The 14,562-nt window shown below is 47.5% G+C and overlaps 2 protein-coding genes across 2 annotated transcripts in view; both read left to right on the top strand.

The window, feature by feature from the left end:
- The first annotated feature begins 582 nt into the window (after nucleotides 1-582).
- LOC110163856 (uncharacterized) lies at nucleotides 583-7,352 on the top strand. Its single transcript, XM_055149727.1, has 10 exons — nucleotides 583-684; nucleotides 1,448-1,481; nucleotides 1,558-1,608; nucleotides 1,703-1,818; nucleotides 1,883-2,155; nucleotides 3,145-3,448; nucleotides 3,646-3,865; nucleotides 3,948-4,114; nucleotides 4,964-5,015; nucleotides 5,175-7,352. Exons 1-10 carry the CDS (start codon nucleotides 583-585, stop codon nucleotides 6,823-6,825), a joined length of 2,970 nt encoding a protein of 989 aa, XP_055005702.1. The 3' UTR covers nucleotides 6,826-7,352.
- Nucleotides 7,353-9,646: 2,294 nt separating this feature from the next.
- The window catches only part of LOC129407617 (serine/threonine-protein kinase MRCK beta-like), a 10,550-nt gene continuing 5,634 nt past the window's right edge, over nucleotides 9,647-14,562 (top strand). Inside the window, exons 1-4 of the mRNA XM_055149168.1 lie at nucleotides 9,647-10,177; nucleotides 12,087-12,438; nucleotides 12,531-12,622; nucleotides 13,069-13,152. Of these exons, the coding sequence (XP_055005143.1) occupies nucleotides 12,225-12,438; nucleotides 12,531-12,622; nucleotides 13,069-13,152 (390 nt within the window). The 5' untranslated portion in view covers nucleotides 9,647-10,177; nucleotides 12,087-12,224. The remainder of the gene's footprint in view (nucleotides 10,178-12,086; nucleotides 12,439-12,530; nucleotides 12,623-13,068; nucleotides 13,153-14,562) is intronic.

Genomic DNA, 14,562 nt, shown 5'->3' with positions numbered 1-14,562 from the left:
GTTTAGTCTGGTCTAGTCCTGGTTTAGTCTGGTTTAGTCCTGGTTCTAGTCCTGGTCTAGTCCTGGTAGTCTAGTCCTGGTCTAGTCCTGGTTTAGTCCTGTCCTGGTCTAGTCCTGGTTTAGTCTAGTCCTGGTTTAGTCCTGGTTAGTCCTGGTTTAGTCCTTGGTTTAGTCCTGGTTTAGTCCTGGTCTTAGTCCTGGTGGTTAGTCCTGGTTTAGTCCTGGTTTAGTCCTGGTTTCCTGGTTTAGTCCTGGTTTAGTCCTGGTTTAGTCCTGGTTAGTCCTGGTCTAGTCCTGGTTTAGTCCTGGTTTAGTCCTGGTTTCTGTTTCAGGGTTGTACTCTGATGTTGATTGAAAACGCTCGTGATTCGTTGAGCTTCAGCGTCACTCACTACAGACGCCCCAAACAGCCAATCACTTTACAGGTGAGTCTAAGCCCCGCCCCCTCAGGTGCACAGAGTCGTTCATTTCATTTGTTCATTTCATTTGTTCATTTAATTAATTTAATTTGTTCATTTGTTCATTTCATTTGTTTATTTATTTACTTTAATCGTTCATTTCATTGGTTCATTTCCTTGGTTCATGTTTGTGTTTGAGGCTCGGTCTCTGGAGGAGAAGCAGCTCTGGGCTCATCACATCAAACGCATCATTTTAGAAAATCACCAGAACCTGATCCCCCAGAAAGTAAGACCTGGTTTAGACCTGGTTTAGACCTGGTTTAGTCCTGGTTTAGTCCTGGTTTAGTCCTGGTTTAGTCCTGGTTTAGTCCTGGTTTAGACCTGGTTTTAGTCCTGTTTAGTCCTGGTTTAGACCTGGTTTAGTCCTGTTTAGTCCTGGTTAGTCCTGGTTTAGTCCTGGTTTAGTCCTGGTTTACCTGGTTTAGTCCTGGTTTAGTCCTGGTTTAGTCCTGGTTTAGTCCTGGTTTAGACCTGGTTTAGTCCTGGTTTTAGACCTGGTTTAGTCCTGGTTTAGTCCTGGTTTAGAACCTGGTCCTGGTTTAGTCCTGGTTTAGTCCTGGTTTAGTCCTGGTTAGTCCTGGTTTACCCGGTTTAGTCCTGGTTTAGTCCTGGTTTAGACCTGGTTTAGACCTGTTTAGTCCTGGTTTAGTCCTGGTTTGTCCTGGTTTAGTCCTGGTTTAGTCCTGGTTTACCTGGTTTAGTCCTGGTTTAGTCCTGGTTAGAGTCCCTGGTTTAGTCCTGGTTTAGTCCTGGTTTAGACCTGGTTTAGACCTGGTTTAGTCCTGGTTTAGTCCTGGTTTAGTCCTGGTTTAGTCCTGGTTTAGTTCTGGTTCTAGTCCTGGTTTGTTCTGGTTTAGTCCTGGTTTAGACCTGGTTTTGGTTTCCTGGTTTAGTCCTGGTTTAGTCCTGGTTTAGTCCTGGTCTAGTCCTGGTTTAGTTCTGGTTTAGTCCTGATTTAGACCTGGTTTAGTTCTGGTTCTGTGTTTCAGGCGCAGGATTTGTTTCTGGAGCAGAATCCGTTCTGTGAGTTTCACGTTGGAACATTTTAGTCCAGTTTTGGTTCAAGTCTAGTCCTGGTTCTGACCCGGTTCTGTTTCAGGTCGGCTCAAATACAGCTCCGAGGACCGGCTCAAGTCCTCTCTGCACCGAGGTACGGACCAGACCAGACCAGACCCGGTTCGGACCAGGTTTAGACCTGGTTTAGACCCGGTTTAGACCCGGGGTTTAGTCTCTGTGTTTTCCAGTGAGGAGTGGGTCTACAGAACGAGACCGGACCAAACCAGGACCAACTGAGACCACGGGGACCTCAGAACCAGACCAGAACCCAGACCTGGAACAGAACCAGGACCCAGACCTCCAGGTGAACAGGACTCATGTGAGACTCTGGACTTTGGTCTGTGGACTAAACCTGGTCTGTTCTGCAGGAGCCTAAAAGATCTCCACCCAGAAACCAGGATCTGGATCTGGACCAGGGACTAGACCAGGATCTGAACCAGGCTCTGGACCAAGGGCTAGACCAAGGACTGAACCAGGACTGGGACTGTCGGCCCCTGACGTCTGAGACCGAGTCAGAGGAAGACCTGCTCTCAGAACCGGTCCTAGACCGGACCCGGACCAGGACTCTGTGCTGGACTTCACCCAGACCGGGCAGACCCAGCTGGACCGGGTCCCCCAGACCCGCCTGGACCCCAGATCCAGTGAGTCCAAGATCTTAGTCCAGACCAGAGCAGGAACAGAACTCAGGTTCAGGTTCAGGTTCAGGTTCAGGTTCAGGTCAGAGTTCACAGAGACACGAGTCACGAGTCGAGTGAGTCACAACAGTAGACACGAGTCACACGAGTCACAGTCAGACACGAGTTACACGAGTCACGACACACGAGTCACACGAGTCAGAGACACGAGTCCCACAGAGACACGAGTCCCACAGAGACACGAGTCCCACAGAGACACGAGTCCCACAGAGACACGAGACACGAGTCCCACAGAGACACGAGTCCCACAGAGACACGAGTCCCACAGAGACACGAGTCCACACACACGAGTCCCACAGAGACACGAGTCCCACACGAGTCACACGAGTCACAGAGACACGAGTCCCACAGAGACACGAGTCCCACAGAGACACGAGTCCCACAGAGACACGAGTCCCACAGAGAAACACGAGTCCCCGACCCGAAGGCGCCGGGACCTGAAGAACGAGAAGTTCACCAGGTGAACTCCAACACGCTGAGCTGTGGGCGACGAGCCCAAACCGGACCCTCATGGATCCTCCTGCAGGTGTTGGGTCCTCAGGAGGACGGCCTCACGTCGCTCCTTCAGGCTCCTTCAGGCTCCTTCAGGCTCCTTCAGGCTCCTTCAGGCTCCTGTCGGGCCTCGTGGGTGAAGGTCCAGTCACCAGACGCTCCGTGTCCATCTCCACCTCAGGTCTGTCCAGACTGAGGCCCTGGTGACGCTGATCAGGACGACGTCACCTCGTTTTTCTGCTCGTCATAAAGATCTTCTGAAGCGTCTCAGTCTCAGTCTTTACTCTTAAAGTTTCAGTTCAGTTTTTGACTCTTTTCTCTTGTGGGTTTTGTGTCTCCATGGTAACTGCTGAACATTCCACCATAGACATACATCCAGAACATCCTCAGTGTGATGACGTATCAGTATGACCTGAGAAGAACCTTGTCTCTGTCTCCTGCAGGTCCCAGTCTCTGGTCCAGATCTGGGCTCTGGTCCAGACTCAGGCTCTGGTCCAGACCCGGTTTCTGGTCCAGACCCGGTCTCAGGTCCAGATGAGGACTCTGTGGAGAACATCTTGAGGAGGCGGGACTCCAGCCTGTCACTCAAAGACCGGCTGCTGATGGAGAAGATCCGGACTTACTACGAGACCCAAGTCCCGACCAGGACCCGGACCAGGACCACGAGGAGGGACAGTCTGGACCACATCCCCCTGGGCCTGGTCCAGACCTCGGTCTACAGGATCAACTCAGAGAAACCCGGCTCCGGTGAGTCTCAGGACGGACCTGGAGATCTGTGAGCGCGGCCAATCAGACGCCTCCTTTCCCCGAGGCCCCGCCCACCAGCCTTAACAGCCTTGCTAAGCGCCCGCCCCCTGTTGAACGGGAGGCGTGGCCTGGCTCCTGATTGGCTGTTTGGTTGCTATGACAACGCTCATGAGTCGAACGTTCTCCTCTGTCCACAGAGTCCAGGACCCGGACCGGACCAGAACTGGATCAGGATCCACCAAAGACCGTCTCAGTCCCAGAGTCCGGACAGAATCCAGAACAAGAACCAGAACTGGACCCAGAGCAAGAACCAGGACTGGACCAGGACCGGTCTGAGATGATCCAGATCTGGAGAGAACTCGACCGACAAAACCAGATCAAAACCAGAAGGACCAGACCAAGAGCCTCTTCATACAGGTACCATGGTCCTGGTTTAGACCTGGTTCAGTTCAGGTTTAGTCCTGGTTTAGTTCTGGTTTAGTCCTGGTTTTGTTTGCAGTTGTGAGGCGGATGATGAGGAGGACCAGACTCAGTCCAAAGTCCAGGTTTTGGTTCGGAGGTACAGCCTGAAGACCAAGACCAGGACCAGGACCAGGACCAGGACTCTCCCTTCCCCCGGCAGGTCCAGACCAGGTCTAGTCCAGACCCGAGTCCCACAGAACGACCGTGAGTCTGAGTCTTTAGTCTGTGGGATTTTAAAACCTCAGAGCCTCCTACCTCCTCATCTCCTACCTCCTACCTCCTCATCTCCTACCTCCTCATCTCCTACCTCCTACCTCCTAACCTCCTACCTCCTCATCTCCTACCTCCTACCTCCTATCTCCTACCTCCTCATCTCCTACCTCCTACCTCCTCATCTCCTACCTCCTTATCTCCTACCTCCTCATCTCCTACCTCCTCATCTCCTACCTCCTCATCTCCTACCTCCTAACCTCCTATCTCCTCATCTCCTACCTCCTCATCTCCTACCTCCTCATCTCCTACCTCCTACCTCCTCATCTCCTACCTCCTCATCTCCTACCTCCTATCTCCTACCTCCTCATCTCCTACCTCCTCATCTCCTACCTCCTACCTCCTCATCTCCTACCTCCTACCTCCTACCTCCTACCTCCTCATCTCCTACCTCCTTATCTCCTACCTCCTACCTCCTAACCTCCTATCTCCTCATCTCCTACATCCTTATCTCCTACCTCCTATCTCCTCATTTCCTACCTCCACTTCTCCTACCACCTACCTCCTACCTCCTAACCTCCTCATCTCCTACCTCCTATCTCCTATCTCCTACCTCCTCATCTCCTACCTCCTACCTCCTAGTCTCCTACCTCCTACCTCCTCGTCTCCTTCCTCCTCATCTACAACGTCTCCTACCTCCTACCTCTTTGTCTCTTACCTCCTACCTCCTTGTCTCCTCTCTCCTTGTCTCTTTGTCCCCTCTCTCCTCGTCTCCTCACCTCCTCATCTCTTCATCTCCTTCCTTCTCATCTCCTTATTACCTCGTCTCCTTGTCTCCTTCAGGTGTGGAGGACAGTGATTGGTCAGAGAGTCGACACCTGAGCTCCAAGAACAGGTGAGAACTAAACCAGGACTAAACCAGGACTAAACCAGGACTAAACACAGACTCAGACTCAGACTCGGACCCAGACTCAGACCAGGTCTTAACCAGGTCTTAACCAGGTCTAAACCAGGTCTAAACCAGGTCTAAACCAGGTCTACTTGTGTCTTTCAGATCTCTAGATGCTCAGATGCCTCAGGACCAGACCCAGGATTCAGACCAGGACTTGGACTCGGACCAGGACCGCAGAGTCTGTGTCCTGGACGTCACCAGGAGCTTTGAGTCCAAATGTTCTGGAACCTTCAGAGAAACTGAAGATCTCCAGAAGCTCAGAGAGAAGAAGGTCTCACCGGGACCTGCCCAAGACTCTGGACCAAGACCAGACCAGAGACCAGGACCTCAACCAGGACTTAAACCAGACCAGGATTCAAGACTGAACCAGGACTCAGGACTGAACCAGGACTCAGGACTGAACCAGGACTCAGGACTAAACCAGGACTCAGGACTGAACCAGGACTCAGGACTAAACCAGGACTCAGGACTGAACCAGGACTCAGGACTGAACCAGGACTCAGGACTGAACCAGGACTCAGGACTGAACCAGGACTCAGGACTAAACCAGGACTCAGGACTGAACCAGGACTCAGGACCGACTGTGGACGAGGTGAGACTCAGATTTGAAGGAAAACTCAAAACTACAAATCCACGAAAAGAAAAATTTAACAGAAATAAAACTGGATCTGAGACAAAACCTGGACCAGACCAGAGACCGGACCAGAGACCGGATCAGAGACCGGATCAGGGACCAAACAAAAGACCAGACCAAAGACAAGACCAGAAACCAGATCAAAGACCAGACCAGAGACCAGACCAGAAACTGGACCAGAAACCGGACCAGGGACCAAACAAAAGAACGAATCAAAGACCGGACCAAAGACCAAATCAAAGACTGGAACAAAGACCGGACCAAAGAGCAGACCAAAGACCAGACCAGAGACCAGAGCAGAGACCGGACCAAAGAGCAGACCAAAGACCGGATCAGGAACCGGACAAGAAACCAGACCAGAGTTCGGAGCAGGGACCAGACCCAAAGTCCAGGGAGAGGTTTCTGCGAGCCAAAGAGAGATTCAACATGAAACCAAACCAGGGACTGGACCAGAGACCAGACCAGGGACTGGACCAGAGACCAGACCAGGGACTGGACCAGAGACCAGACCAGAGACCAGACCAGAGACCGGACCAGAGACCAGATCCAAACATAAGTCTGGAGTTTGTGAAAAATAAATTTGATTCAAAAGACACAACAAAACGTCAGAAGAAAAGAGACAAACCAGGACCAGTCCAAGTCCCAGTCCAAGTCCCAGACCTGACCACCGGACCTGACCCAAATCCTGGACCAGACCAGAACCAGGACCAAGACCAAGAACAGGGTCTAGTCCAGATCCGGTCTCCCACAAGTCGAGAAAAGATCTGTGTTTGGGCCGTTTCAGAACGACGCAGAATCTACCAGAAACAAACCCAGTCCAGACCAGAGACCAGACCAGGGACTGGACCAGGGACCAGATCAGAGACCGGATCAGGAACCAGAACAGAGACCAGACCAGGGACCAGACCAGGGACCAGACCAGAGACCGGACCAGGGACCGGATCAAGAACCGGACCAGGAACCAGCCCAGGGACCAGATCAGGGACCAGACCAGAGACCAGACCAGAGACTGAACCAGAGTCTAGATCTGAGTCCAGACGAGATTCTAGAGACCAGAACCAGAATGAGCCACTAAACGTCAACCGGGTCAGAGCCCTCAGGCAGAGGTTCCAGGACTAAACCAGGACTAAACCAGCTCTAAACCAGGACTAAACCAGGACTAAACCAGCTCTAAACCAGGACTAAACCAGGACTAAACCAGGACTAAACCGGGACTAAACCAGGGCTAAACTGGGACTAAACCAGGACTAAACCAGGGCTAAACCAGGACTAAACCAGGTCTAAACCAGGACTAAACCAGGACTAAACCAGGACTAAACCAGGTCTAAACCAGGACTAAACCAGGTCTAAACCAGGACTAAACCAGGACTAAACCAGGACTAAACCAGGGCTAAACCAGGTCTAAACCAGGACTAAACCAGGACTAAACCAGGTCTAGATCAGGTGTTTTAGTTCAGAGTAAATGTATATTTTTAAATGTTTTAGTGTTTTGTTTGTGTGAAAATAAACCCTGTTTGTTTTGTCAGTGAAAGTTCATCTCGGTTCTTCCTGTTGTTGTTTTATTTAATTATTAACGTGAATCACGTAACTGTGATCCGCCTCACTGCGCCCCCTGCCGCCCCAGACCAGAACTGCAACTGTCAGCAACAACCGACACAAGAAGAAGACAATTTATAAAAAAGCATGTAATAATAATAATAATAATAATAATAATATAATAATAATAATAATAATAATAATAAATAATAATATAATAATAATAATAATAATAATAATAATAATAATAATAATAATAATAATAATAATAATAATAATAATAATAATAATAATAACAACAACAACAATAATAATAATAATAATAATAATAATATCAACAATAATAATAATAATAATAACAACAATAATAATAATAATAATAACAACAACAATAATAATAATAATAATAATAATAATAATAATAATAATGTCAGGACAAATATGTCTCTTATATCTGGTATAATTATTTGATATGTAGTTAGTAAATGTTTGTACAGGATGTTTATAGTTATTGTATGTGTATAAATATTGTATGTGTATATAAGTGTATATATATTGTGTATATGTGTGTATATAAGTGTATATATATTGTGTATATGTGTGTATATAAGTGTATATATATTGTGTATATGTGTGTATATAAGTGTATATATATTGTGTATATGTAAGTGTATATAATTGTGTATATGTGTGTATATAAGTGTATATATATTGTGTATATGTGTGTATATAAGTGTATATGTGTGTATATAAGTGTATATATATTGTGTATATGTGTGTATATAAGTGTATATATTGTGTATATGTGTGTATATAAGTGTATATATATGTGTGTATATGTGTGTATATGTGTGTATATAAGTGTATATATAGTGTGTATATAAGTGTGTATATAAGTGTATATATTGTGTATATTGTGTATATGTGTGTATATAAGTGTATATATATTGTGTATATGTGTGTATATATGAGTATATATATATTGTGTATATGTGTGTATATAAGTGTAGTTTGTATATATTATATATATAAGTATATTTATACATAAATGCGCTGAAGCGTCCCTCAGCTCCACAGATCTGATCTTACATCTGATGAGCGCGTGACCGCGGCGCATCTGGAGGAATCTGGAGCTGTCACTCACTGGCGCTGTGACGTCATCTCTCCCTTCCGTTTCCGGTCCGGGAGGGGGCGGGGAGTGTTCCCGAGGGTCATGTGCGCGTGCGGCAGCACGGGCACACTTCCGGTCTGTGCTCAGTTCCTTTCACAGTAAAAGTCTCAGCAGCGAAACTAAAGACCGAGTGTTTTACACCTGATGCCCTCCCGCAGCAGCACGAGCCTCACAGAGACTTTATAAGAAATAAAACCTGAAGGAACAGGACAATAATACAAAACTGCAGTATTATAATACTGCAGTATTATAATACTGCAGTATTATACAGTATTATAATACTGCAGTATTATAATACTGCATAATACTTATAATACTGCAGATACAGTATTATAATACTGCAGTATTATAATACTGCAGTATTATATAATACTGTATAATACTGCAGTATTATACAGTATTATAATACTATATATAATACTGCAGTATTATAATACTGTATAATACTGCAGTATTATACAGTATTATAATACTGCAGTATTATAATACTGTATAATACTGCAATAGACTCAGACCCAGACTCAGACCCAGACTCAGACCCAGACCCAGACCCAGACTCAGACCCAGACTCAGACCAGACTCAGACCCAGACCCAGACTCAGACCCAGACCCAGACCCAGACCCAGACCCAGACTCAGACCCAGACCCAGACTCAGACCCAGACCCAGGTCTTGGTGCTCTGGAGTCTAGAGTCTGGAGTTTGTATGAAGCTTTTCAGTTCTCGACTGAAGCGGCTCCGGCTCAGACTCTGAGTTTGTTTGTTTGTTTGTTTGTTTGTTTGTTTGTTTGTTTGTTTGTTAAACTCTTCGTCCTTTCACCTCAAACTCAGTTTAGACAAAAAGACTTTGTTTTGTCCTTTCAGCTCTGGTGGAAGTCGGGTCCCACAGGGGACAGTTGTGGGGCCCCTGGAATTCAACCTCAAGCTCCTGGACGTGTGCAGAGGTGATGTCACCTGCCCAGGGGCCGCACCTGCCCAGAGACTGCACCTGCCCAGAGACTGCACCTGCCCAGAGACTGCACCTGCCCAGCACCTGCCCAGAGACTGCACCTGCCCAGGGGCTGCAGGTGAAAAGCAGCAGCAAATAGTCTTTTCTTTTATAAAATTATCAAATCTATTCAAATAAAAAATAAACTGAACCGGACCAAACTGAACCGGACCAAACTGATCCTGGGGCTTTTTGTGGTTTTATTGTGAAGGGGCAGCGGCGGAAGTGCGCGTGCGTGTGTGCAGCTTGGCGCGCGCTCCCGCTGTCGGCCATTTCCCGAGTCTCCCCCGGACTCAGGCCAAACCCAGAACCGGCCCAAGTCCCGGACCAGGACCGGACCAAGACCAGGACCCGGACCAGACCCACAGAACCAGAACCCCCCCCCGTCCTGTCCGTGCGCGCGCGTGTGTCCTGAGCGGGCACGCGCACAGAACCGTGTCATGGAGCCGCGCGCACCGGCCTGCTCCACCTAACCCCGGGACCTGGTCTAGACCTGGACTGGACCTGGTTTAGACCCGGTTTAGTCCGAGTCCAGTCCGAGTCCAGGTCTGGGATTAAACACTTCCGAACCGAGTCGCGGAACCGACGCTTCATCTGGACTTTCCCCGCTCCCGAGGCGCCTCCCGCGGCCTCAGCCCAGAGCCAGACCCGGGACCCGGAACCAGCGGCACCGGGACCAGCGGCACCGGGACCAGCGGCACCGGGACCAGCGGCACCGGGACCAGCGGACTGTCCTGAAATCTGTGCCCGGAAAACACGCTCCCATCCCGGACTCCAGGTCAGGAAGACCGGCCCCCTCCCGGACTGCGCACGGTCCTGATTTAGACCGGAAGGACCAGACCTGGTTTAGTCCCGGTTTAGTCCTGGTTTAGTTCTTAGTTCCTGGTTTAGTTCTGGTTTAGTTTACCTGGTTTTAGTCCTGTTTAGTCCTGGTTTAGTCCTGGTTTAGTTCTGGTTTAGTTCTGGTTTAGTTTTCCTGGTTTAGTCCTGGTTTAGTCCTGGGTTTTAGTTCTGGTTTAGACCTGGTTTAGTTCCTGGTTTAGACCTGGTTTAGACCTGGTTTAGTCCTGGTTTAGTTCTGGTTTAGTCCTGGTTTAGTTTCTGGTTTACCTGGTTTAGTCCTGGTTTAGACCTGGTTTTAGACCTGGTTTAGTTCTGGTTTAGTCCTGGTTTAGTCCTGGTTTAGACCTGGTTTAGACCTGGTTTAGTTCTGGTTTAGTTCTGGTTTAGTCCTGGTTTAGTCCTGGTTTAGTCCTGGTTTAGTCCTGGTTTAGTTCCTGGTTTAGACCTGGTTTAGTCCTGGTTTAGACTGGTTTAGTTCTGGTTTAGTTCTGGTTTAGACCTGGTTTATTTCTGGTTTAGTTCTGGTTTAGTCCTGGTTTAGTTCTGGTTTAGTTCTGGTTTAGACCTGGTTTACTTCTGGTTTAGACCTGGTTTAGACCTGGTTTAGTTCTGGTTTAGACCTGGTTTAGACCTGGTTTAGACCTGGTTTAGACCTGGTTTAGTTCTGGTTTAGACCTGGTTTACCTGGTTCTGGTTTAGACCTGGTTTAGTCCTGGTTTAGTTTACCTGGTTTAGTTTACCTGGTTTAGTTTCTGGTTTAGACCTGGTTTAGTTCTGGTTTAGTTCTCTGGTTTAGTCCTGGTTTAGTTTTCTGGTTTAGTCCTGGTTTAGTTCCTGGTTTAGTCCTGGTTTAGTCCTGGTTTAGTTCTGGTTTAGTCCTGGTTTAGTTCTGGTTTCTGTGGTGGATCAGGAGTTATTATAAAAGTAAAATAAATCAATAATATTAGAGTCACATCATCATCCCTGTCTGTCCCTGTCAGTGTCCCTGTCAGTGTCCCTGTCCCTGTCCCTGTCTGTGTCCCTGTCAGTGTCCCTGTCTGTGTCCCTGTCAGTGTCCCTGTCCCTGTCTGTCCCTGTCAGTGTCCCTGTCTGTGTCCCTGTCAGTGTCCCTGTCAGTGTCCCTGTCTGTGTCCCTGTCTGTCCCTGTCCCTGTCAGTGTCCCTGTCAGTGTCCCTGTCAGTGTCCTGTCTGTGTCTGTGTCCCTGTCTGTGTCCCTGTCCCTGTCAGTGTCCCTGTCAGTGTCCCTGTCAGTGTCCCTGTCCCTGTGTCCCTGTCAGTGTCCCTGTCAGTGTCCCTGTCTGTGTCCCTGTCAGTGTCCCTGTGTCCCTGTCAGTGTGTCCCTGTCTGTGTCCCTGTCAGTGTCCCTGTCAGTGTCCCTGTCTGTGTCCCTGTCTGTGTCCCTGTCTGTCCCTGTGTCCCTGTCTGTGTCCTGTCCCTGTCAGTGTCCCTGTCTGTGTCCCTGTCAGTGTCCCTGTCTGTGTCCCTGTCTGTCCCTGTCCCTGTCTGTGTCCCTGTCTGTGTCCCTGTCTGTCTGTGTCCTGTCTGTCCCTGTCTGTGTCCCTCTGTGTCCCTGTCTGTCACACGTTTAACACACAAACAGAAAACACTCTGCTCCACCTCGTGATGTCATCGTGTGGTGATACAGGAAGTGCTCCACTGTGTTTTTAAACTCCACACTTCACCTTCACCTGAATCACCTGGATCAGTTCGTTCATTTCTGGAGTCGCTGATCTCGACTGAACTAAACGGAAACAAACAAACAGAAACGACCACTTGATGACATCACGAGGTGGAACAGAGCGTTTGGAATCCAAATCCTAAACAGCTCCTCTGACCCGCTCCAGGTCGTGACCCGCTCCAGGTCGTGAACCGCTCCAGGTCCAGACCCGCTCCAGGTCCAGACCCGCTCCAGGTCCTGACCCGCTCCAGGTCCTGACCCGCTCCAGGTCCTGACCCGCTCCAGGTCCTGACCCGGTCTGAGGATGTCGGCCCCGCGGCAGACCCGGGCCGCGACCCCGGCGGAGCAGCGACTGCAGACCCTGTCGGCGCTCCTGTCGGACCAGGCGCGCCTGTCGGAGGCGGGGGCGGGGCTCGTGGGGGTGGAGACTCTTCTGGACCTTCTGCTTTGCTTCTGCTCCGAGTGCAGCCAGACGCCGCTGAGGCGCGAGAAACACGTCCAGGACTTCCTCGAGAGCGGTGAGACTGCACTGTCTGCACCTGTCTGCTCCTGTCTGCTCCTGTCTGCACCTGTCTGCACCTGTCTCATGCTGTTTCTCTTCCTCCCTCAGTTCGTCCGTTCACAGACAGGGTGAGGGAGCTGCGTTTGCACCGAGACGATTTCGAGATCCTCAAAGTGATCGGACGAGGAGCGTTTGGAGAAGTGAGTCCTGGACCTGGATCAGTCCAGGTTCAGTCCAGGTTCAGGTTCAGTCCGGGTTCAGTCCGGGTTCAGTCCGGGTTCAGGTTCAGTCCGGGTTTACTTGTGGTTTAGTCCTGGTCTAGTTTCAGTGTATTTTTGGTCTAGTCCCGGTCTAGTCCCGGTCTAGTCCCGGTCTAGTCCTGGTCTAGTCCTGGTCTAGTCCCGTGTTTGAGACAGAGGAACATACCTGTGGCAGGTGTGTCAGACACACCCCCGACAGGTGCGTTCCTGCACTCACATGTCTCCTCTTTCCTTCTCTCCTCATTTCCTTTTTTTTTTTTTTACCTCCTTGTCTCCTTTCCTTCTCTCCTTGTCTCCTTCCCTCTCTCCTTGTCTCCTTCCCTCTCTCCTTGTCTCCTTCCCTCTCTCCTTGTCTCCTTCCCTCTCTCCTCGTTTCCTTTCCTCAGGTTGCCGTGGTGAAGTTGAAAAACACAGAGAGAGTTTTTGCCATGAAAATCCTCAACAAATGGGAAATGTTAAAGAGAGCTGAGGTGAGTACTACAAGTACTACAAATACTACAAATACTACAAATACTACAAGTACTACAAGTACTACAAGTACTACAAATACTACAAATACTACAAGTACTACAAGTACTACAGATACTACAGATACTACAAGTACTACAAGTACTACAAATACTACTAGTACTACAAGTACTACAAATACTACAAGTACTACTACAAATACTACAAGTACTACAAGTACTACAAGTACTACAAGTACTACAAGTACTACAAGTACTACAATACTACAAGTACTACAATACTACAAAGTACTACAAGTACTACAAGTACTACAAATACTACACAAGTACTACAAATACTACAAGTACTACAAGTATATACAAGTACTACAAGTACTACAAATACTACAAGTACTACAAGTAGTACTACAAGTACTACAAGTACTACACTACAATACTACAAGTACTACAAATACTACAAGTACTACAAGTACTACAAGTACTACAAGTACTACAAAATACTACTAGTACTACAAGTACTACAAATACTACAAATACAAATACAAGTACTACAACTACTAGTACTAAAAGTACTACAAGTACTACAAATACTACAAGTACTACTAAAGTACTACAAGTACTACAAGTACTACAAGTACTACAAGTACTACAAGTACTACAAGTACTACAAGTACTACAAGTACTACAAATACTACAAATACTACAAGTACTACAAGTACTACAAGTACTACAAGTACTACAAGTACTACTACTACAAATACTACAAATACTACTACAAATACTACAAGTACTACAAGTACTACAAGTACTACAAGTACTACAAATACTACAAGTACTACAAGTACTACAAATACTACAAATACTACAAGTACTACAAATACTACAAATACTACAAGTACTACAAGTACTACAAGTACTACAAGTACTACAAGTACTACTACAAAGTACTACAAATACTACTAGTACTAAGTACTACAAGTACTACAAGTACTACAAATACTACAAGTACTACAAGTACTACAAGTACTACAAGTACTACAAGTACTACAAATACTACAAGTACAAGTACTACAAGTACTACAAATACTACTACTACTACTACAAGTACTACTACAAGTACTACAAGTACTACTACAAGTACTACAAGTACTACTACTACAAGTACTACTACAAGTACTACAAGTACTACAAGTACTACAAATACTACTACAAGTACTACAGTACTACTAGTACTACAAGTATACTACAAAGTACTACAAGTACTACAAATACTACAAGTACTACAAATACTACAAGTACTACAAGTACTACAAGTACTACAGATACTACAAGTACTACAAGTACTACAGATACTACAGATACTCATGAGTGTCGATCACAGACACTTGTACTTCTGCTCTCACTTCTATTATT

The sequence above is a fragment of the Boleophthalmus pectinirostris genome, unplaced genomic scaffold, assembly GCF_026225935.1.
Source record: "Boleophthalmus pectinirostris isolate CB_2022bp ecotype Guang Dong unplaced genomic scaffold, ASM2622593v1 HiC_scaffold_13, whole genome shotgun sequence".
Taxonomy (NCBI): Eukaryota; Metazoa; Chordata; class Actinopteri; order Gobiiformes; family Gobiidae; genus Boleophthalmus; species Boleophthalmus pectinirostris.
This window is presented reverse-complemented; position numbering and strand designations above follow the sequence as displayed.